Source organism: Musca domestica, unplaced genomic scaffold (genome assembly GCF_030504385.1).
Source record: "Musca domestica strain aabys unplaced genomic scaffold, Musca_domestica.polishedcontigs.V.1.1 76, whole genome shotgun sequence".
NCBI classification, from domain to species: domain Eukaryota; kingdom Metazoa; phylum Arthropoda; class Insecta; order Diptera; family Muscidae; genus Musca; species Musca domestica.
In genome coordinates, this window is record NW_026712396.1 from 2,649,613 (window position 1) to 2,675,741 (window position 26,129).

At 36.2% G+C, this 26,129-nt stretch overlaps 1 protein-coding gene across 1 annotated transcript in view; it reads left to right on the forward strand.

Annotated features, from left to right (window-relative positions):
• Window positions 1-26,129, forward strand: part of LOC101900249 (PH and SEC7 domain-containing protein) — a 97,052-nt gene that overhangs the window by 40,014 nt on the left and 30,909 nt on the right. The window contains exons 3-4 of the mRNA XM_020034902.2: window positions 14,152-14,272; window positions 14,355-16,726. Coding sequence (XP_019890461.2) covers window positions 14,152-14,272; window positions 14,355-16,726 — 2,493 coding nt within the window. The remainder of the gene's footprint in view (window positions 1-14,151; window positions 14,273-14,354; window positions 16,727-26,129) is intronic.

A 26,129-nucleotide genomic window follows, 5' to 3' on the forward strand; every position in this document is an offset into this window, starting at 1 on the left:
ACCAATCAGAAACGAGGTGTTTGTTTACATTTTATTTTGTGTGCCTCTCGTCGTAAACGAACTTCGCAATAAAAGTTTTTATTGTAAAACAAATAAGAGTAAAATAAGTATTAATTGTAGTATTGCGATATTTTTTAAACCAAGAAACTTATAATGACTATATTTTACTGGTTTAAACCGAAAGTTTTCCGGAACTGCAAATGACAAGAGTCGAATTCTTGCACCACTTCCCGTGATGTGCTTTGGGAATCTTAGATGTTGAGGCTAACTTAATTCTTAAAGCTGCACTCCATTCTATACTCCTTCCTTCATTTTCTTTTAATTTTTTTACTGGTTTCACTCTAAACTTGCTCTTAAATTATTTGAAATATTATAAAAAGGTACTATTAGGGAAGACGACATAAACAAATTTGTTGTTGCATTCATTTAGGGCGAATTCTTCATTACAACAATTTGTTTTGACATTTAATGGTGCCGTCAGCTGGGCTGATGCGATTACCTAGTACATCTACCTTGGAGCAGAGAATTGCAATTGTATATTCTCTCAATTTTGTTACTCTCTGTTTACATTGTTTTGAATGGTTCTGATTGTGAGTGTGTAGAGAATTACATTAAAGGTATGAGTGGCCGTTTTAAATTAGCTTCATACCATGTTCTCATTGGCAATTGAATTAAATCACGTCTTGTAATAATTCGTATTTCATAACAATTAACCACAGCCTTGAGTTGTGGTTATTGTAACCGTTGACCCCTTAAGGGGGGAGGTTACGAAGCAGTCGGCCAGTATTGACCAACTCGTATCTGACCTAAGACTGATAAAAATATTACAACGTGCCAGATTTGGACTATTTCGACTACTTCCTATATTTTATATGTGATGTGTGAAAATTTTTGGAAAATGTGGAAAAATGTGTGAGGTAACAGTTATAGCGGCCCGAAGTATTCCATTTCATACTTCATCTAATGTAGATAAAAATATTGTGCAAAATTTGAAGGAAATCGAACATTTATATCCAATTTTATACGAAATCATAAATTTTGATAAATTCCATATTCATCTCAGGTTTCTGGTTGAGAGAAAGTTATGACAGATATAAGTATGAGAAATTGTGACCCTTTGGGGGTGCGATACCAGAAGGGGTTGACAGATATATATCATCTTCACAACAGATCTTGCGTTAGCAAAAACCTTTGAATGTGGAACATTTGAAGAGAGTTGGATGCTTATTTCGGGTTTTATAATCGTTTTGGTTATTCAAAATTTTGACCCTTTGTGGGGGAGGTACCAGAAGAAATGGTCTGATTTCTGACATTTTTATAACAGATCTTGCGTTGATGGAAATATTGAGATGTACCAAGTCTGAATGGAATCGGATGCTTATTTCGGATTTTATGATCGTTTTGGCTATTCGAAATTTTGACCCTTTGTGGGGGAGGTACCAGAAGGAATGATCCAATCCTTACCATCTTTATAACAGATGTTGTATTGATGGAAATATTGGGATGTACCAAGTCTAAATGGAATCGGATGTTAATTTCATGTTTTATGAGCTTCATAGATATTCAAAATTCTGACCCATTGTGGGGGACGTACCAGAAGGAGTGGACCGATATATCCCATCTTCACACCAGATGTAGGGTTATTGCAAATATTGTGATGTGTGTAATTTAAAGACAATCGGACACTTACATCACATTTTATAAGTGTTATAATTAATGTGGGGTAGGTACTTGATGCAGTAGACCGATATTGTCCATTTTCATACCTGGCCTAGCGCTGATGCAAATATTAGGATTTGCAAAGTTGGAGCAAAATTGGATCATCCTTTCTCTTTCTGTGCAGTAGAATATTTTCTTTTTAAAATTTCGACCTTTTGTGGGGGAGGTATCAGAAGGAGTGGAGCGATATTGCCCAACTCCGAACTCGATCTAAGTTTGACAAAAATATTACGATGTAGCAGGTTTGGAGCAAATCGGATACTCCCTTCCAAAGTTATTGTGCTCACTAGTCAGCCAGACAGACAGACAGACGGATGGACGGAAATCGCTAAATCGATTCCAAACGTCTTGAAATGGATTTGGTCCAAAGAGTCCTAGGGTCTAAAACTGTTATTTCTATGAGGCCCATTTTGGCCGTATCAAATGATATATACCCTCTCTAGCCATATGACTAAGGGTATAAAAATTTGATACGTTTCTTACACCGAACATGTTATCGCAAAACGCGCATCTTTCTCCACTCATAAATAATTATAATTATACGTCACTTGCCGATGTAAAGTAGCGTTAATATTAATTTTAGGTTTTTTTTTTCTGTCAAAGAGTTTCTGGAGACCTTCCAGAGTCCAATTATTGCACCAAAGTATCTTGAAACGCACATCGAAAAGTTGATTAATTTAAAAAATTCTCAATTGATTGCCAACAATTTCTAAATATTTACATTTGCAAAAAAAAAAAAAAAAAAAAAACAAAAATAAAAATACTTGCAAATGTTTAAAATATTGTATCGTTTAATGGCTCTTTATGTTCGCCTTTCAACGCCCAAATAAAACATTTTCGCGTTTTTCGTTTTTCATTTTCCAATGGAACAAAAATCAAAAATAAAGAAATGAAAAGAAAGAAATTCTGCGAAATTCCCCAAACATATGTTTCAATGTGGTGTTGCGGTGGCGTAGCAAATTTCAGTATTTATTGACGGATATTAATTGAGGCTCTTCTGGAGGTCGTCGTCGTCGTTGGACGTCGGTGTCTGCGTGTTAAATATTGGTGAGTGGTTTTCTGCGGTCTAGTGGCGTATTTTATTTGTTGTTGTTAAATAAAATGGTAATTAAAAATTTTTTCGATGATTTTTTTGTAGGGATATAAATTTCATTGGCTAGGAGTGGAGGAACAGGGATGGGAATGTATTGTCATTAATTAAGGGGTGTTAGTTTTTTCTCTATTTCAGATATTACATTTTAAGAATGATTTATGACAAAGAGACTTCCCCAAACAAATTTGCAAGGGGCACAAGGAAACGAGATAGACCCATAGTTCTTTTTGATGATCTGCAGAGAATCACATTCTGAGTTGATTTATGCATGTCCGTTCGTTTGTCCATGTATTTTTGTAAACAAACTACAGGTCGCATTTATTGCCCGATGCAGATGAAATTTTGCACAAGCCATTTGTTTGACCCAAGGACAAACCCTATTGAAATTGGAGATAATCGGTCAAAATTTAGATATAGCTCCCATGTACAACTTCGTCCGATTTGCCTTTTATTGTGCACCAAACGTGTAATATTAGCCCAAATGAGATGGAATTTGGCACATACGATCAAATTGAGCCTAGTGAGAACAAGTGTGTCAAATTTGGTGAAAATCGGTTCAGGTATATCTATAGCTCCTATATATATTCTTCATCCGATTTATTATTTTTCGCCTCCACAGCCGTAATATGTACTCTGTAATAACGATATTCGGGGAAATATATCAAACACCGCTCAGAAATACCTTTGCCAAATTTTTTGGAGATCAGTTCAGATTTGGATATAGCTACCATATACAACTTCGTCCGATTTGCGCTTTATTGTGCACCAAACGTGTAATATTAGCCCAAATGGGATGGAATTTGCCACATACGATCAAATTGAGCCTAGAGACAACTATTTCAAATTTGGTTAAAATCGGTTCAGATATAACTATAGCTCCCATATATATTGTTCATCCGATTTGTTAAATTTCTCCTCCACAGCCGTAATATGCACTCTGTAACAACGATATTTGGGGAAATATATCAAATACAGCACATAAATAAAATTGCCAAATTTTATCGAGATCGGTTCAGATTTGGATATAGCTCCCATATACAACTTCGTCCGATTTACCCTTTATTGTGCTCCAAACGGATAATAATAGCCCAAATGGGATGGAATTTGGTACTTACGATCAAATTGAGTCTAGAAACAAATATTTCAAATTTGGTGAAAATCGCTTCAGATATAGCTATAGCTCTCATATATATTCTCCATCCGATTTGTTAAATTTCTCCTCCACAGCCGTAATATGCACTCCGTAACAAAGATATTGAAGGAAATATATCCAATACATCTCAGAAATACCTTTGCTAAATTTTATCGAGATCGGCACCACGTCTTCGTATAGGCCCCATATAAAGATTTTGATTGGAGCGGTATTTTTCGACGAATTTTTTCTTTTTGAAAATTTTTAAGTTCCTTCGGAATGGTGGAGGGTTTAAAAAGTTCGGCGCGGCCCGGAACTTACCTACTTTTTTTACTTGTCAATTGTCTAACTTATTGTAATTGACCAATTTCCATGATTAACCCGAATAAATCCTCGTATGTAAACGTACTTTGAGTTTTGCCCTTTAAATTAAATTTTAGAGGTTAATTGAAAAAATACCTGTTGGGCAATGTGTGACAGGAAATGTCATTTATGTTCCCCCACAAATTTATGTCTATTTTTTTTTTATCGAAAATATGACCCCAATATCGTCCCTATTTACAAAAACATTGGCCGAGTTATTATTCAATTAATTCAATTTATTTGACAAACCTTGACAATAAATAAATTCTATTTACATTTTTTTTATTTAAATCACCTAAACCTACAAAGGGTGTACATTTACAGCTTTTTGTTGTTGTTTTCTCTTCTATCGCAATTTAATACCAACAAAAACATGCATAAAATAAAACATAAGCTGTGATTTCGCACATCACTGCCGTCCGTTACAACAAAGGGTGGTGGGTTAGTTGTCAAAACTAAAACTAACAAAAAACAATAACAACAACAAACAGAAATTATACACTTTTTAGTTAAATTTTCTATGCAATAAAATAACAAAAACATGAAAACTAAAACAAAAATTTGAAAAAAGAACTCGGAGAGGATACTTTAGTGCAGCCATTTAGAAAATGAAACGAAACAATGGAAATTAACAAAAGCACAAAGAGAGAGAGAGAGAATGAAAGAGAGGAAAACCATTTGTGGCCTTTGGTGGGAGTAGAGACAGAGAGGAAATTTTAGTAATTTAAAACTGACGGGGATGGGAAGTTAACATTTTCAAAAAAAAAAAAAAACAGACTTGAAGACATAATGGAATAACCCGACATTTTCTTAGTAATTAGAATCATATTATTTGTAATTCATAACATTTCATTTGTAATTTGAAAAATATATTTGTTATTTGAAAAAATTTGGATTTTAATTTTAATTTATTAATTAATTAATTTATTTAATTTATTAATTTATTCGAAACATTTGTGTTGTAATTTATAATATTTCATTTGTAATTGAAGAATTCCATTTGTAATTCGTTAAATTTTGTTTGAAATTCAAAATTCTTTGAAAAACTAAGTAACAAAAGTCGCATTTAATAGTTGTTTTTCACAACATTTTATTTGTAATTCGTAACATTTCAATCGTAATTCGAGAATTCCATTTGTAATTCGAAACATTTCGATTGTAATTCAAAATATTTCAATCGTAATTCGAGAATTACATTTGTTTTTCGTTAAATTCCATTTGTAGTTCGAAATATTTCGATTGTAATTCATAACATTTCGATCGTAATTCGACAATTCCATTTGTAATTCGAAACATTTCAATTGTAATTCAAAACATTTCAGAATTTCATTTGTAATTCGGAACATTTTAATTGTAATTGGAGAACTCCAATTGTATTTCGAAATATTGCAATCGTAATTCGAGAATTCCATTTGTAATTCGAAATATTTCAATTGTAATTCGAAAGTTCCCTTTTTATTTGAATTCTTTAATCGTAATTCGAGAATTTCATTTGAAATTCGAGAATTTCGTTTGTAATTCGAAACACTCCATTCCAGAATTCCACAATTTTTTTAAAAAATCATCGCCTAAAGTGGTCGTCATATTCTTGAAAATTTCCTTTAAAAATGCTCGCATAAAGTGGTCGGAATATTCTTGTAAATATCCAACAATTCTTGGAAATATCCACGCCTAAAGTGGTCGGAATATTCCTTCAACATTTCTGGTCGGAATATTCTTGGAAATATCCTTTAAAAATTCTCGCCTAAAGCGGTCGGAATATTCTTGTAAATATCCAAAAATTCTAGGAAATATTCTTTGAAAATCCACGCCTAAAGTGGTCGGAATATTCCTTGAAAATTTCTGGTCGGAATATTCCTTGACAATTTCTGGTAGGAATATTCTTGGAAATATCCAAAAATTCTTGGAAATATCCTTTGAAAATCCACCCCAAAAGTTGGAAATATCAAAAATTCTTTGAAATATCCTTTAAAAATCCACGCCTAAAGTGGGCTGAATATTCTTTGAAATATCCTTTAAAAATCCACGCCTAAAGTGGGCTGAATATTCCTTGAAATATCCTTTAAAATCCTCGCCTAAAGAGGTCTGAATATCCTTTGAAAATTGATTTAAAAATCCACGCCTAAAGAGGTCTGAATATCCTTTGAAATATCCTTTAAAAATCCACTCCTAAAGAGGTCCGAATATCGTTTGAAAATTGATTTAAAAATCCACGCCTAAAGAGGTCTGAATATCCTTTGAAAATTGATTTAAAAATCCACGCCTAAAGAGGTCTGAATATCCTTTGAAATATCCTTTAAAAATCCACTCCTAAAGAGGTCCGAATATCGTTTGAAAATTGAATTAAAAATCCACGCCTAAAGAGGTCTGAATATCCATTGAAATATCCTTTAAAAATCCACGCCTAAAGTGGGCGGAATATTCTTTGAAATATCCTTTAAAAATCCACGCCTAAAGTGGGCGGAATATTCTTTGAAATATCCTTTAAAAATCCACGCCTAAATTGGTCTGAATAACCTTTGAAAACTTCTATAAAAATCCACGCCTAAATTGGTCTGAATATCCTTTAAAAACTTCTATAAAAATCCACGCCTAAATTGGTCTGAATATCCTTTAAAAACTTCTTTTAAAAATCCACGCCTAAATCGGTCTGAATATCCTTTGAAAATTGCTTTAAAAATCCACGCCTAAAGAGGTCTGAATATCCTTTGAAAATTGATTTAAAAATCCACGCCTAAAGAGGTCTGAATATCCTTTAAAAATTGATTTAAAAATCCACGCCTAAAGAGGTCTGAATATCCTTTGAAAATTGATTTAAAAATCCACGCCTAAAGAGGTCTGAATATCCTTTGAAAATTGATTTAAAAATCCACGCCTAAAGAGGTCTGAATATCCTTTAAAAATTATTTAAAAATCCACGCCTAAAATGTTTGGAATATTCTTTAAAAATTTCTTTAAAAATCCACGCCTAAAGAGGTCGGAATATTATTTGAAAATTTCCTTAAAAATCCACGCCTAGATTGGTCTGAATATCCTTTGAAAATTGTTTTATAAATCCACGCCTAAAGAGGTCTGAATATCCTTTGAAAAATACTTTAAAACTCCACGCCTAGATTGGTCTGAATGTTCCTTGAAAAATTTCCTTTCAAAACTTCTTTAAAAATCCTCGCATAAATTGGTCTGTATATCCTCTGAAAATGTCTTTAAAAATCCACGCCCAGATTGGTCTGAATGTTCTTTGAAAATTTTCCTTTCAAAACTTCTTTAAAAATCCACGCCTAAAGGGTCTGAATATCCTTTGAAATATTGCTTTACAAATCCCGCCTAAAGAGGTCTGAATATCCTTTGTAAATTGATTTAAAAAGCCACGCCTAAAATGTTTGAAATATTCTTTGAAAATTGCTTTAAAAATCAACGCCACAGAAAATTATTCATCCCAGAGATGGGAAGTAAGAATCAATCAAGACATGATTGTTTTTATGTATGGAAGCTCTTTAAAAGATGAGGACCTCTTGAAGATTTCCTCTCTGTAGAATACCAATAAAAGACCTTCCTAGCTTTGACGGCCCATTAATGTCCTCCTTTACATCTAAGAAGACCTGTAGCAGGCATCTTGTTTATATTCCTCCAAAAAAAACTTTTCCAAAAAAACCTCACGCTGCCGATTAAGTTACAATTTCATGACAGTTCTTCCAAAAGAGTGTAATGTTATTTTCCACACGTATGGCCCACACTGACACACACACACACACCATCTTTACCCAGTTATCACATCCTTACATGGCAAAGTGTAAAAAATGAGCATACAAAGAGAAAAAAACGGGTAAACAATGCAAAATGACGGCGACGGCACAATCAGCTAGACAAACAAAAGAAGAGTAGAACCTTCACAGAGAAAAAGGGAGAGATGTCCCCTTTCCCCCACCCACTTACTTGGTAGGGGGAGACACAGTGGGTTTTGAATGAATTTTTCAACAAAGCCCATCCAGATGTTGCTACCTTCTTCTTCCTCCTCCTTTGGCCATAAAATTCAACACAACAGGGCTCCGTCTGCTGGAAAATTGTTAGAATAAAAACAAAAAGACACAGAGAGACAGACGGCCTGGCTGACTGACTAGCAAAGATAGGAAGAACCTCAAGCGGTTGTGGGTGTGTGTTTGTATGTCAGTTGGCAGTGTGACTTGAATGTAATTGAAACTGCACAAAATGGATAAATTATGCACACATGAATATATCTTATTGTTGGGGGTGGGGAAATATTAAAAATATTTACATACACACATACATATATGTGTGTACGTAGTAGGTAAGCATGCATGCATGCATGGTCTGTGAGATAATTGCGATAAGAAAAACTATTGGAAGTAAAGTAGGTTTTTACATTTGGAATTGAAGGAAAGGCAACTACTTTACCTTGCAAGACCTTTCACATACATAAAATATCTCCCATAGGTCTTCAATGGACCTGAAGTCAGCTCTAGGTTTTTTTATACCCCACACCACAAGGTGATCAAAGTATTTATACCCTACACCCCAAGGTGGTCAGGTTATTATGACTTTGTGCATTTGTTTGTAACAGGCAAACGGAAACCTCACATTCTGAGTCGTCTGTCTGTCAGTCCATGTTTTTTTTTTTTTTTTGTAAACAAAGTACAGGTCGCATTTATTACCCGATCCAGATTAAATTTTGCACAAATCATTTGTTTGACCCAGGGACGAACCCTATTGAAATTTGAGATAATCGGTCAAAATTTACATATAACTCCAATATACAACTTCGTCCGATTTACCTTTTATTGTGCACCAAAAGTGTAATATTAACACAAATTGGACGAAATTCGGCACATATAACCAAATGCAGTCAAGAAACTAGTATGTCAAATTTGGTAGAAATCGGTCAAAATTTAGATATAGCTCCCATATAAAACTTCGACCGATTTACGTTTTTTTGTGCACCAAACGTGTAATATTGACTCAAATTGGACGAAATTTGGCACATATAACCAAATTGAACCTAGAAAAAAGTATGTCAAATTTGGTGAAAATCGGTTCAGATATAGCTGTAGCTCCCATATATATTGTTCATCCGATTTGTTATTTTTGTCCTCCACAGCCGTAATATGGACTCCGTAGCAACGATATTTGGGGAAATGTATCAAATATAGCTCAGAAATACCTTTGCCAAATTTTATCGAGATCGGTTCAGATTTGGATATAGCTCCCATATACATCTTCGTCCGATTTGCCCTTTATTGTGCACCAAATGTGTAATATTATCCCAAATGGGATGGAATTTGGCACTTACGACCATATTGAGTCTAGAAACCAATATGTCAAATTTGGTGAAAATCGGTTCAGATATAGCTATAGCTCCCACACATATTGCTCATCCGATTTGTTATTTTTCTCCTCCACAGCCGTAATATGCATTCCGTAACAACGATATTTTGGGGAAATATATCAAATACAGTTTAGAAATATCTTGCCAAATTTTATCGAGATCGGTTCAGATTAGGATATAGCTTTATCTGATTTCAAATTAATTTTGCACCATATGGGCAATACAAGTCCGAATTTAAAAGATACAAATGCTTCGGCATATTTAGTCCTTTGAACTTTAAATTATAATTATAATCCTAGCGTGTATGGTTGGAGAATACAACCATAAAAACGTAACTTAATTGTTATGTGGAGCTCTACTAAAGAGAGGAGAGATAAAAAAAATTCAGAATAATTTTCGATTTGTTCGAATTGGTCACCTTTGGCATGAATTATGGCCTTGAAAAAACATTTTAGAATAAGTTTAGGTTTGTTCGAATTGACGCAAATTGGTCAACTTTGACACCAATTATGGCCCTCAAACGGCCAATGAAACTGTCACACGCTGCCCGAATGTTGCTCTGCGGTATTTTGGCCCATTCCCGGCGAAGCGCCTGCTTGAGGTTATCGACACTTTGGTATTTTTTAGTGCCAACCTTGCTCTCCAAACAACACTCCAGACACAAAGTCCGGAGATTTGGTGTCCACAGTGCGCTGGAAATGAAGGAATCTCATTTTGTAACCATTCTTGGGTGGCGTGTGCTGAGTGCAATGGTGCTGTTGGAGTCCTGTTGGAATGTCCAAGGTCTGCAGCCAAAATGTTTGCATGCCCAAGACTTATTACACCCTCCAGAATATTTTCCCAACAATATTCGGCATTTATTTTGATGCAGATTTTTTTTATTTCACCCAAAATAAAAATTACGATTTCGCATAAAATTTCCTTCAAATTTTGCCTTTACCAATATTTTTATCTGTATTCGATGAAGTATGAAAATGGAATCCTTCGGTCCGATATATCGCTATACCTAACGTATATTTCCACATTTTCCAAAAATTTACACATATCTCATGTAAAGTACAGGAACTAGTCGATATAGTCCAAATCCGGAACGTTGTAATATTTACAGCAGTCTTAGGTCAAATACGAATTGGTCAATATTGTCCAAGTGCTTCGAAACCCCCCTCCCCCTAAACGGGTCAACAGTTTGAATAATCATAATTCAAGACAGAGGGTATACATCTGTCGGCAAAACCGACAGATACTATTTTACTTGTCCTATATAATGTCAGTACTACCAAATCTCTGGAAGTCTTTTCAAGGGGGCGTATGATTATTATTGATACAATAAGCCAATACGTATACGTCACAGTGGTCCCACATATTGGCCAAATTGTCCAATCCTGATGGCATTTGGGACAATCAAAGCTAAAATACCAATAAGAAAAAATTCTCCATGCCTAGCCATGAACCACGAAAGGATATATCCATCTATCCATCCATCTACATGTCAAAAAAAGGCTGTGGTGTGTAATTCTTTTTTGGTTTCGTTTTTTTTTTATTTGCTTTGCTATTCATGTCATTCTCGAAGACAACAACCACAACAACAACAACAACAGTAGCAACAAAAAGTACACTTGATTTTTATCCATCTAAGTGGAAACATCAAAACAACAACAGGCCTGCTTCCATACAAAACCGATTGCTGTCATGATGGTATTTGATAGGCATGCATGCCAGTCAGTCACACCCCCACCACCCCTCACCTCACTCTCTTACACAGATGTAGGCCACCAGAGCACACAAATAATATTGTTCACTTTGATTTTTTCCCCATTATTTTTGTTGTTGTTGCAAGACACAAAAATCAATCAATAAAACATTTTTGTGGTTCGAAGGAAGAGAGAGAGAAGGAGAGAGCAAATGGTGGAGCTCTAAAGCCAACCATTCGCAATTGGGTGTTATTTTGGTGGGTGTACAGATATGTGTGAGGGCATGTGGTTATGTGTGTGTGTGTGTGTGTGTGTGTGTGTAAAGAGAAACAAATCTCTTCTATATGCAATTACCCAAGGGACAAAAAAGAGTGATATATTCAGTAGGTCCCTCAAAGGCCCCACATACCACAAGACATGTGTGCATGAATGTCTGTGTGTGTGTGATTGGTGGCTTAAAGAATTATGTAGTGGTAACACCAACAACACAAGGAAATGCAAGAAAAATCATTGTAGCCAAGAGGGGGCAGAGAGATAGCCAGATATAGATATAGGCGCCTGGCATTATCCTCCAACCGCCCCTTTAGATATTTATGTTTTGCAAACAAATTTCACTTAATACCATTTTCCACCTAAGGATATAAGTTGTTCATTTGTTTGGTGGAGGGGGAGATGGTTTACAAACTACCATGGGAAATGAATGAAATCCGCTATTCACCCAAAGTACTGGGGAAGAGGGGATTTCTTGAAGAAGGAAAGAATAAATATTGACAAACTAAAATTTCATTGACGTATAATTGATATTAACTAGAGGAGATTGTGTATACGTCCTATTGGTGGCTAATGGGTGCTATGGTCTAGGATCGGTAAACCTTTGGAATTTTTGTTGATACCCTCAGCCATATGGCTAGAGAGAGTATATATCATATGATAAGGCCAAAACGTGCATCATCGAAATAACGATTTCAGACCCGAGGTCTCTTTGGACCAAACCCGTTTCAGGACATTTGGAGTCGATCTAGCGTGAACTGCCGAATTTGGGTTTCTCCGATCTCCGATGAGAAAGCATTCGTTGTCCAGAGCAGTTTGTAAACAAACAAAATGATCGTGTTTACTTGCCACTTCGGTGGGCCACCAGAACTCAAGCGCCGGCCATGGTGATGGTGTGGGCCGCCATAATAACCGATGGTTACTCTCCGCTCTTATTAATCGACCGTGGCATCAGAATAAATGGCGAATATTATCGCGAAAATATTCTGGAGGGTGTATTAAAGCCTAGGGCACGCAAAAATTTTGGCCGCAGACCTCTGACCAACCAACAGGACGCACTCAGCACGCGCCACCCAAGAATGGTTACAAAATGAGGTTCCTCGCTTCATTTCCAGCGCACAATGGTCACCAAAATCTCCGGATACCAATCCATTGGACTATTGTGTCTGGAGTATTTTTGAAAGCAAGGTTGGCACTAAAAAAAGTTCAAATGTCGATTACCTCAAGCAAGCGCTTCGCCGGGAATTGGCCAAAATACCACAGAGCAACATTCGGGCAGTGTGTGGCGGTTTCATTGGCCGTTTTTAAGGCAATAATTCGTGCCAAAGGTGACCAATTCGAACATATCTACACTTATTCTAACATTTGATGCTATTTCCGACCTTTTTTTCATTTCATTCAGTAAAATTTAAATAAAAATGTAAAAATTATGGCATTTGACATCGTTACAGTTTTTTTATCTCATCCTGTATGCCCTATGCCTTAGGGGTATAAAAACATAGCTCCAGCGCATCATTAAATATCAGTGATTAAATCTCTGGTGGTGCTTTAAAAACGTCAGCTCTAATTTTCTTAAAAGTCCTCCATTTTTCCTTCGGTAGTTCTGCAAAAATTTTATATTTTTTTTCAGATTTTAGCTTTAATGAAACCCCCACGATTATAGCCCTGGTGGACCTGTAAAAAATTCACAATACTCTGGTTGGGATTTTTTCAACATTTCTAACTGTTCCTGTGTTGTTGCTTTGATCCAGGATCAAAGCTGTGATCGTCCTTCAACCTCTGTCAATTATAGCCGGTTTTTTAAAAACCCCTGCGGTCCATTAAAAATCCCCCATTTTCTGGTTGTTCTCTTAATATACTCGATTATACCTCAGCTGGTTGTTCCCAAAATTCTCGATTATACCCCTTGCTACCCTTTAAAAGGCAACAACTATACCTCTGGCGGTTCTTACAAAATAACGACATTAGCTCAGGCTTCGGTGTTCTTTTAAAAATAATCCGCAATAAAAGCTCCTTGGTGGCCCAAAAAAAAAAAAATCCGAGATAAAAGCTATGCTAGCCATTGATGGTATATTTTATTCGACTTTATATTAGATTGGATAGTATTTTGCGAATCTCCCCTTAAACCCAAAAAGGAATGACCAAATTGAGCGTCATTTTCAGATTCCTAGGGAGAATAATGTATTCTTCTGCCAAAGAAATTTAGGTTATGGCACTATTAGGGCTGAAAAAAATTAAAAAATTGATTAATTAGGGCTATATCTAAATTAAAATTGTCTAAAAACGTTTTCTTGTAAATTGAAACGAAAATCCTGCCTTAAATAAATATACCTTGAAATAGGCTCCCTTGAGTTTGATTTAACCTCAAAAATCATTTTTTGACACTTTTCCCCTTAGGTATTGTTAAAGAAACTCTGCTCTCAGAGAGCCTCAATTCTCTCTTTTTTTATTAAATTCTTCTTCTCCCTTTTTATTAAATTCCTCTTCTCTCTTTTCTTTTTTCATAATATTCATCATATCTCTCTTCTTTTTTACCTTCCAGGTTGAGGCCGGTGATGTTATCCTCAAAGTAAACGGCATCGATGTGCATCAGTATACAACGAAGGAGGTATTAAAGTGTCTACGGCTCTCGGAAGATTTGGTAACATTGGAACTGAAAAGAGGTGCGTAATCATGATAACTCCCCAAAAAAGTATATTTAATTCCCCCCTCTCTCTCTCTCTCTCTCTTTCTCCCTCTTCACAGATCCAAAATTGAAGGCTCGAATAAAGGAACAGCTGGCCAATACGAAAAGTCCCCATTATATTGATATTGAGACATCACCCACAAATAATTACGATTATCATAGCCAGCGTCAAATAAAGTCATCACCTCAGCACCACCACTATCAGCAACAACAACATCATCACGAAGCTGCCAACAACAGTAGTAGTAGTAATAATAGCAATAACAGTAAATTTCAATACGATGTGACGACAACGCACAATACAACAACAACAACAACAATTGTACAACACCATCATCACCAACAACAAACAGCGGCGGCGGCGGTGGCGGCAACAACATCTAGCCCCAATCATTCACCTGCCTCATCATCGTCCCGTTACAAATCCTCAACAGCAGCCACCACAAATTTGCCACGTCATCATGCGGCAGCTGCGGCCACCAATTCTGCCAATCACAGCCGCAGTTCATCGGCTTCATCGAATAAAATACAATTGGAGGGTGGTGGTGGTCCAACAACAGCCACTTCGCCCACATCACGCATACCCTCACGCATACCCCAGGCCAAGAAAAGCAGCCAAAAGGCCCAGCAATCTCCCCAAAATAAACGGCCACGGCCATCCCAGATACCCAAGGCTGCTGGTGTAATGGGCACATCGATGACTTCTTCCATAACATCGACGGCAGGCGGTGAGGCCGTCAACTCAACGAACTTTAATGGCAATACCCAAACGACGGCAACAGCCACCACAACAGGTCCCAATCATCCACATTCCTTGCAACATTCGAACAGCTATGCCGGCAGCGGCGGCGGCAACACATCGACAAGACTAAATCGATCCAATAACTCTTCAGAGGATCGTGATACACCCGAACCCAATTCGGCACCACCCCAGCCAGCCAAGGCGCCTCGTTTCGAGGCCTACATGATGACCGGTGATTTGATATTGAATCTCTCGCGTACACCCCAGAGCAGCAATGTCTTGACGGTACAGGCGAAAAAAGTCGACTCACTACGTGATTCACCCAATCGTGTTGGCTTGGCAAGGGCCAATGGGGCCTTGGCTCCCAAGGCATCGGGTGAATCCTCACCCACCTCCTCCTCATCCCAAGAATCCCCCACCCATGCCAGCCACACCCACACCCACTCCACCAACACGGATTCCAAGAATTTACAGAACAGAGAAAAATCCCGTTTCCACAAGAAACATGCGCTGGCGCAAAATCTCCAAAACTATCAGCCGGATAGTATGGACACAACCTACAACAATCGTCAGGATTCCCTTACCAATGATACGCTTTTGCTGTGCGAAGAATTGGAGAAGGACGATGAGGATGGTACACAACCAGAAACGGCAGGTGGCGGTAGGCAGCAACATCATCGTCATCAGCGTTATGTCCAGCAGCAGAATAAACACAAACGCCATCAGCAGCAGCAGCAGCAGACAAATCGGCAACGCCAAAAAACCTATGAATACTATCAGAATGAAGATGACGATAATGTGGATGAGGATGACAATCCCGATGAGGATGAGGACTATGATGATGGCAATTATGCCGGGGAAGAGGAAGACGATGAGGAGGATGATGAGGAGGAGGAGGATGACGACGACGATGAGGAAGATCAAACCAACTATGATATTACCAATTTGGAAACCTACAACAGTGGCTTGGGTGGCATGGGCGGCGGTGGTGGTGGCAACAGTGTCCATGCCGATGATGAGGCTAGTGATAGACAATGTCTAATGCAGGAAGACGACGACGACGATGATGATGATGATGAAAATTTGCCCGAGGATCCCAATTCGTTGGGCAGTTCAGCGGCGGCCACAACAACAAAACAAAAACTCAAAGCTTTAAAACAAAAGGCTGCCTTGCGCTACAAGCTGCGTTCCGAGGACAATGTGGATTCTTCACGGAATTTGCGTAGTTCAGCATCTTCATCATCATCTGCCACAATGGGTGGCGGCGGGGCAAATGCAGGTGGTGTAGGTGGTGGTGGCGGCGGCGGCAATAATACCTCCCAAGATGAAACCTCATTCTCAGTGCCCACATCACCCATATCCCTGTCGACGCCCCTGATCGACAAGGAAACCGCCAATTCGGTGCCCACCAGTCCGGAACCATCGAATATGGCGGGTGGCACCACCGCCCCGGGTGCCGTGGACACCAGCGGTGTGGTGCGGCGTCATCATCATCACCACCACCATCACAATGGCCAGATTGTGCGCAAATGTGATTCGGCCGGTTTTCGCACCAGCAAATCTGAAGATCATCTACAGCAAATACAACGTGAAGGTATGGCTGCTGTTATACCCATTGATATTGATGAAGATGTAAATAGTTCTTTGAATACACTATTAGATACACGGCAAGATTCGGAAGATTCTCAGGTGAGTTGTGGCAAATATTGAAAATTTAATATTGAAAATCAGTAAAAGAATAATAATTTGATGTGATTTAATATTTTGTAAAAAAATTAAACAGAAAACAAAACGAAATTGTATAAACTAGGTTGTTAACATTTGATTTCCTTTCTTCCTACGCCCCCGCTCAGATCAGGAATCCTCCATAACCCTTGTTTTTTATTTCTACCAGATTTTGCAGACAATTTATGTTTTTTTTTAATTTTAAAGCAAAACGAAACCCCAATAATAGTTGACGTTGATGTTGTTGTCGTTTGTGTTTGGATTGTTGGTTTTGCAACAAACACCTGGCGTTTATTTTGTAGATTTCTTCCCTCACTCTCCCCCCTTCATCCCCTTAGTTCTTCCCTACCTTGTCACCTTTAACACTCACTTAGTAAACACCATTTGTTATCAAGGAATTTCTGGAGATTTTGAAAAAATGGAAATCGAAAAAGTTATTTTTTAATTATTTTTAGAGGTATTGAGAGCTTAAATTTTAAAAAAATAATTTTTTCGAATTTATTATTATTATTTTTTTTAATTAAAAATTTGGTACATGGCTGATTTGAGGACTATCAGCATTGTAGATTAAATACTTTTTAAGAACCGAATTTGAACAAAAAATAAAAGGAAAACATTACAAGAAAGATCCTGCAGATTAAGAAAGTAGAGCTAAAAATTAAAGACACCTACATTGGCGTTTTGAAAGTTAAAACGCATCGTAACCTAAATAGAGGGGACAAGAGTTTCCCTCTCTCATATTTTTTTTTTTTTTGTAAATTTCGAATTAAGATTCCGTGGAATCCCTACATTTTAGGTATATAGTACCTTCGGCAATATTAATGAGAACAATATGAGGATTATTTTCGTCATACATTTTAACCCTCAAGCGAGTCACCAAAGGGGTCTTTTTGGGCCCTTTTTTCGAAATAACGTCAAAAATTCCCTTTAAACGGCAACGGAAGAAGTCAAAATATTCTGCAAATTTATTTGTCATAAAATTCTCCTTTAGGCCCCAGAAGACATCAAAAGTCTAAATCATACCTATACGCCAGAAATGCATATATATTGTAAACCCATTTTAGGGTTAAAACGGTATTTTACGTGAGTTTTGTTTTTACTAAATTTTCCTACAAAGCATAATTTCAGAAGGATGACGTTAAAGACAAAAATATTCCTAATCAAATTCCGCCACAGGTCACTAAAGAAAGGAAATCTGTATTGCCATTAGATCTCAAGAAAATATTTGCTTCAATGTTACCAAAAAACGTAAAAATATTCACAGATTTTTTTTAAACAATTTTTTCTCTGACTTTTTCGAGTTGATGCCCGAAAGTAACCTAAAATTTCATTTTAGACAGAAGGTGTAAAAAGAAGAAATAATCTGCGCAAAATTTCACTATAAATCTCAAAATAAACCATCTATCTAGGTACAATGGTTTTTATGAAAATTACATTCAAAATTTATTTTTTTTTTAAAGAGAAAATTGTGTCTTTCCTTTTTTATACCCTTAGCCATATAGCTACGGATGGTATATATCATTTGATACGGGCAAAACTTGCCTCATCGAAAAACGGTTTTAGACCCTAGGTCTCTTTGGGCTAAACCCGTTTCAGGACATTTGGAGTCGATCTAGAGATGCCCATCCGTCTGTCTCTCTTTGTCTGTCTGTTTGACTGACTGGTGCGCACGATTAACTCTCGAAGGGAGTATCCGATTTGATCCAAACTTGGTACATTGTAATATTATTGTCAAACTTAGACCGAGTTCGGAGATGGTCAATATTGGTCCACTCCTTCTGGTACCTCCCCCACAAAAAAAAAATATTTTACTGCACAGAAAGAGAATGGGTAATCTGATTTTACTCCAACTTTGCAAATCTTAATATTTGCATCAGTGCTATGTCTGGTGCAAAAATGGACAATATCGGTGCCCTCCATCAAGTACCTCCCCCACAAAGGGTCAAAACTTTGAATAATTATAACACTTATAAAATGTGATGTAGGTGTCCGATTGTCTTTAAATTACACACATCCTATTATTTCTACTAACTCAAGATCTGATATAAAGATTGGATATATCGGTCCACTCCTTCTGTAACCTCGCCCACAGTAGGTCAACATTTTGAATATTAATTAAGCTCATAAAACACGAAATTAACATACGATTCTATTCGGACTTAGTACATCTCAATATTTCCATCAACACAAGATCTGTTATAAATATGGAAGATATCGGACCATTCCTTCTGGTACCTCCCCCAAAAAGGGTAAAAGTTTGAAATAACCAAACCGTTTATAAAATCCGAAATAAGCATCCGGTTCTCTTCAAATTACACACATTACAATATTTTTATAAACCCAAGGCCTGGTGTGAAGGTGGGATATATCGGTCCACTCCTTCTGGTACCTCCCCCATAAAGGGCAAAAATTTTGAATATTCATAAAGCCCGTTTCCATTCGGACTTGGCACATCTCAATATTTCCATCAACACTAGATATTTTATAAATATGGTAGAGATCGGACCATTCCTTCTGGTACCTTCCCCACAAAGGGTCAAAGTTTGGAATAACCAAGAGGATCATAAAATCTAAAATAAGCATTCGGTTCTATTCAAATAAATTTAAATTTTTGAGTACCTATGAAGCTCATAAAACACGAAATTAACATCCGATTCCATTCAGACTTGGTACGTCTCAATATTTCCATTAATACAAGGTCTATTATGAAAATGGTAGAGATCGCACCATTTCTTCTGGTACCACCTTCACATAGGATTCAATATTTTGGAAAACAAAATGGCTCAAAAAATGCATCCAATTCTCATCAAATTTCACACATCTTCACATATGTTGTGAAGATGATATATATCTGCCAACCCCTTCTGGTACCTCACCCACAAAGGATCACAATTTCCAATACTTATATCTGCCTTAACTTGCGAAACAAGTCGGTGATTCTATACAACTTGCTATGTCTAAATATTTCTCTTAACCAGAAATCTGATATGAATATTTAATTTATTGGAATGTATGATTTCGTATAAAATTGGATATAAATGTTCGATTTCCCTCAATTTCTGCACATACCAATATTTTTATCTGTATCAGATGAAGTTTGAAAATGGAATACTTCGATCCGCTTTATATGTTACCTCACGCATATTTCCACATTTTCCCACAAATTTGAATATATTTCATAATAAAGTACAAGAAGTAGTCGATATAGTCCAAATTTGGCACGTTGTAATATTTTTATTAGTCTTGCGTCCGACACGAATTGTACAATATTGGCCAAGTGCTTCGGAACAGTTTGAATAATCATAACACAAGGCTGAGGGTATACATCTGTCGACAAATAAGCTAAATTAAAATAAAAAAAATTATATTATTTACAGATTGTGCAAACCATTTTCAGAAAATATATATTTTCAGATCGTTTTTAAGGACTATTATTATTTTACCAAAAAATATTTTTAAAGACCTTATTGTCGTGGATTTTTTTTAAATTAGGTTTGGAGTATCAAGGATAGTTAGTTTTTTTTTTTTTGTTTCTAAAAAAGCCTCAATGTCATTTACGCGAATACCGCCTACCCTTCTCCAGAAATTTCTTATCTTTTGTAGCAACGAATTTCAAATATTTTAATTTCAAAATCCATTTCATTTCAATTTACTTTTTGGTCATGATGTCAACTAATAGTAACACATTGTGTTCCATCCCCTTCCTATTTAGCAAACCCCGAACGAATCCAATGTATGTAGAGTAGAACCTTTTTTTAAGAAACTATTTTCAAAACACTTTTTCTCTATCTCTCTTTCAAAACATATTAATGCAAAAAAAACTGAAACTACTTAATTTCTTACAAGCTATTTCCTACTATACTATCTACATGTGTGTTCTCTCCTTTCTTTCTCTTTCTATTTTACTTTTATCTATGTTGTTGGCGTTTTCTTCTTTTCAAAAAATAAACAAAACGAAACAAAAAAAATGAACTACTTTACGTTTGAAAACAACAAAATAACAATTTTGATCTTTCTTTCGTTTTCAATTTGTTTTTTGTCTTCTTTTTCTATTTTCTTTTTATTCTTCTTCGTCTTCTTTCCATATCTATATTTATTACTATATGTGTCTGTCTTTTTTAAACTATTATTTTTTTTGGTTTATTTTGAATGTGTGTATGTTGTTGTTCTTAAATTTTTGCTTCAAATTGAAAAACATGCGAAACAAAACAAAAATCAAAAATTACTTTCTAGCAGTCTTCCTCGTCCACCAAAACTTGCATACAATTAATAATAAATGAAAACAGTACAACAACTAAAACAACAACAAAAATAAATACTACAAACAATCTAACAACAATTGCCAATGAATCGAACAATGATAATAATAATTTAAAAAAGTCACCAACGTTGACGGCATCTGCGGCGGCGGCGGCGGCCACATTAATGACGGCGGCATGCTCGTCAACGGCGTCACCATCCAAGCTGTGTGCTTCCCCTGAGGCCCACAGTCAAAGGGATATTTTCAATAAAAGACGACGACGAAAAGTAAGAATTGTCATAACACCACAACACTCTCCAACCACTACGGCGGCTGCTGGCTCTGATGCTGAAGGCAATAGAACACCCTCACCTGCAGCGTCGTCCCTAGCAACAACATCAAGTGTTGCTGCACATGCTGAAGTAGGCCGAGGAGGAGGAAAATTGTTGTTATCGCCATCTTCCTCCAATACTTCTTTGTCGTCGTTACTGTTATCATCCCCAACAATAACAACAGCATCAACTTTAACAATAGCAACAACTGGAGAAGTATCATCGTCAATACCTTGCCACACAACAGAAACAACAACCACAACCGTTGATACTTACACAACATCGACAACAACAATTAGTTCAATAACAACATTAAAAAAGGTTGTTGTTTTTTGTTTGTTTGTTTTCCTTCGTTCCTCTTTATCGTTTTGTGTTGCTCTTCAATCAATGATGAATGAAAACAAAAATATCGACAGCCCCATGGCCAGTAATCGCCTCGAAACAAATGAAAAATCAGAGCAATTTTGCATTCTAAAATCAATTTTGAAATGGATTCTTTTGTAGCGAATAATAATTTTAGCAACATCAAAACACTTTGTGTTTGTTTTGTTTTTGTAGCATTAGTTGTTTATAATTTTGCAAAAAAAAAAAAAAAAAAACTACGAAAAATGAAAGTAGAATGCCAAAAAACAATGATCTTTAGATGATTTTTAAAATATTTTTCATGGTAGAATTCGGAAGGTAACCTCATGCAATCCTGTGTTTTGACATTTGTTCAATCATGAATATCGGCGCGAAATTCTATGTTCACGAAAAATATTATATTAATCAAAGAGAAATAACTTACGACGATGGCAACGCTGATGTGTCTTTTTCGTATCTTGTGTACCCTATCTGTTGTGAAATGTTGGTGCAAATTTAATACTCTTGTTTTTTTTTTATAAAAATAAGCAACTGAGATAAGAAGTATGATTCACATATAAGTTTAGGATGTTGATTGGTCTGTGGAGCAACATAAAACTTTAAAAATACGATTCTAAACGGCCAAATTCACCAGTATTTTGGGGGCTTTGTTAAATTAGTTATTGAAATAAAAGGGAAGAAATAATTTGCAACGATGGCAACGCTAATGTGACTTTTTCGCACCTTGTGCACCCTATTTGTTGTGCAAATTTAAAGTGAATCGTTATAAACAGGGTGAGATAAAAAAGCTCTATAATTACATACATTTTTACTTTTAATTTTATTGAATGAAAGCAAAAAATGTGGGAAATAGCATCAAATTTTAGAATAAGTTTAGATTTGTTCGAATTGACCAACTTTGGCATGAATTATGGTCTTCAAACGGTCAATGAAACCGTCACACGCTGCCTGTATGTTGCTCTGCGGTATTTTGGCCCATTTCCGGCGAAGCACTTGCTTGAGTGATCGACACTTTGGGATTTTTTAGTGCCAACCTCGCTTTCCAAAATACTCCAGACACAATAGTCCAACGGATTGGTATCCGGGGAGATTTTTGTGGCCATTGTGCGCTAGAAATGAAGCGAGAAACCTTATTTTGTAACCATTCTTGGATGGCGTGTGCTGAGTGCGATGGTGCTGAGTCCTGTTGGAATGTCCAAGGTCTGCGGCCAAAAAGGTTTGCGCGCCTAAGGCTTTAATACACCCTCCAGAATATTTTCGCGATAATATTCGTCATTTATTCTGATCGGTTGTTATGGCGGCCCACACCATCCCCATAGCCGCGATTGAGTTCTGGTGGCCAACCGAAGGTGCACATTTTCACCTGACCTCTTTGGCAAGTAAATCTGATCATTTTGTTTGCTTGCAAACTACTGGAAAAGGAATGTTTTCTCGTCAGAGAATACCAAATTCGGCAGTTCACCGCTTTCGGCCAAGCGAAGCCACTCTTTAGGTCTTTTGAGTCTATTTTCTCTCTGTTGCGGTGTAAGTTCTTGCACTTTTTGGAATTTCAATGTCTTTATCCCGAGCTCATTTTTCAATATTTGCCGAATGAAATATTGCGATATGTTCAGCTCACGAGCCATTTTTCGGCCACTGTGACGTGGGGTTCGATCAAGTCGCTTCTTTACTTTTCAAACCATTTCTGCTGATGTTGCTGTTTTCTTCCGTCCACTTCCTTAACGTCAGGCTACGCTACCATTATCACGGTAACGAGCGATGGTACGAGACGCAAAAGATTTATTCACATTTAAATGCTGAAGTGCTCTAACGATAGCCACTTGTGGTTTTCCAGCCAAATATAAAGAAATCACACTTTCACGCTTGAATTCCATCACGAATAACTTTTTTTTCTGGAAAATTCTTACCAAAATGCTTTTGTACGCTTGTAAACAATATAATGAGCTGTCACTGGAATAATATTAACATCTGACGGACGAGTGGCTTAGAAATGGCAGTAGTCTGAAATTGGTTGCAATTTTTTCATCTTACCCTGCATATCTTTATCTGATTTCAAGTTAATTGATCACCAAATGGGCAATATAATCCCTAATTGAAAAGACACAAATGCCTCGGCAAATTTAGTCTGAATAATTAGAATAGAGTCCAATCTCCCTCTTCGATTGTCAACTCTATCCCTTTTTCTGTGAGAAAAGAAACACGACCGCTTCGTTAGGGTGCTATTTCAATTCTGATTTTATTTCTAAAATATGTTGCTTACGTACTACTGAAACTAATCTAACTTAACCTAGTCGCAGCCACATAATTGTTCTTATCTATTCTAATATTGAATGGAGAACATTGCAGGGCTGCTTGACATCTCATTCAAGTGGTCTTGTGCATCTACTGAGCGCATTGATATCTGTGCGTGTGGGTCATAACCTTTATTATCTCACACATTATAGTATGCGTCAGCACACAAGATCAGCGAATTCTTCACATGTGATATTTTATGGCGCTGGGAAATATTTAATTTTAGAACATTTATCTTTTATTGCTACATTTTCCCAGCGCCTCAATCGCACTCAAAAGTATGTACAAAGTATTTTGTACATAGTCCTTTGGACTTTAAATTATAACTATAACCATGTTGATATGATTTTATTCTCACAAATTGCCCATAAAAACTTTTATTTGTTATGTGAAGCTCCACTATATATGCAAAGTGGTGTAGGGCATTATGAAGTCGGCCTGTCCGACTTTAAGGCTGGAAATACATAAAGCGCATATTTGGCTGGCTTAAGTCATCGGCTGGCTTCTTCGGAAATGAACAAAGGAGCCTAGGGCCAAAATCGAACTAGGTCAACCTAAATCTCCTTTGTTCATCTACGAAGAAGCCAGCCGATGACTTAAGCCAGCCAAATATGCGCTTTATGTATTTCCAGCCTAAGACTTTCTATACTGTTTTTCTTTTTCTTAAATAAATCAACTTAGATAAAAATGCTGATTGGAATATAAGTTTGGGATGTTGAAGGTTTGTGGATCAACATAGAAGTTTGAAAACACGATCCTGAACGGCTAATTTCACCAATATTAGAATCTTTCTTTCATTTCTCATATCTCCAATCAAGAAAAATTGAGAAAAAATAATTTGCAAAGATGGCAACGCTGATTGGACTTTTTTGCACCTTGTGTACCCTATTTTTTGTGCAAATTTAAAGTTTATCGTTATATATAAAAATAAAACAATTTAAATAAACGTATTTTCAATTTTTTGCATCGAATATAAGTTTGGGATGTAGAAAAGCCTGTGGAGCAACATAAAGTTAGAAAAGACGATTCTAAACGGACAATTTCACCAATGCTTCTTCGTTGTTTTTTTTTTTTTTTCAATTAATATCTTATTGAATCTATGGTATAGATGAAATTTTTTCAAAAATTAATATCCCTATTTTATGAGTTGCGAATATATTTGTCCAGTTATATTGATCGGTTGAAAATTTTTCAAAAGTGGCATTTACATACAATCCGGGAAAATCCAATCATGCATAAGACTAAAACATCGATTCCAATTTAGATATTAAAAATATATTTAAATTTTGTTTTCGCGGTATTCTACTTTCATTTCTCACACTCTCTCAATCTCCAAATGGCATGCATGTGTATGTGTGCTATACAAACCAGCATGTATATGTGTGTTATTCTGCACGATTTATATCTCTATTTCTACATATATTAAAAACTGCTTTTCCTTGATATTATTTTTTTTCTATAATCCCAAACACTGACACTCCTATATAATGCACAACAACACTACACAACATTTACATATAAGAAATTTATTTTTTCAAAAAAAAAAAAAAAAAAATCAATATTCTCCAAAAAAAAGTTGCAGGTGAAAAAACAAAAATAAAAAAATACAATTATGCGTGTATAAATTATTAGCTTCAAAATTTCTTATTTTTATTATTATTTTATAATTAGCCAAGAAACGAAAGCACCAGAAAAAGGAGGTAATCAAATATAAAGATTTACAAATTTTGACTACCAAGTTGTAAACGTCATTGCTGTTTAGCAAAAAGCAGACAGACTCTCGCAGGACTCACGACCATCTGTTTGTTTTGTTTATTAGGACTTGCAAAGTTCCAAAGGCGATCAAAAACGGATATTAGCAAAAAATAAACAAAACAAAAAAAGCGGACTATTCCGCCTCAATGTCAAGTCAAGACTTGCAAATGTTATCGGATACGAACTTTTAAGCACCACCTAGAAGTCAATTCTGAACTTCTTTGGAGCCGTAAAATCCTACATAGATTCAATACTATATCCAGATTTAAAACACATAGTAAATGGATATGGGTTCGATTAATTGAAAATACAGGCTAGATGAGTCCAAATTCGATCAGACATGGATATTACCAAAAAATTATGACTACTGCACCTAGATGTCAAG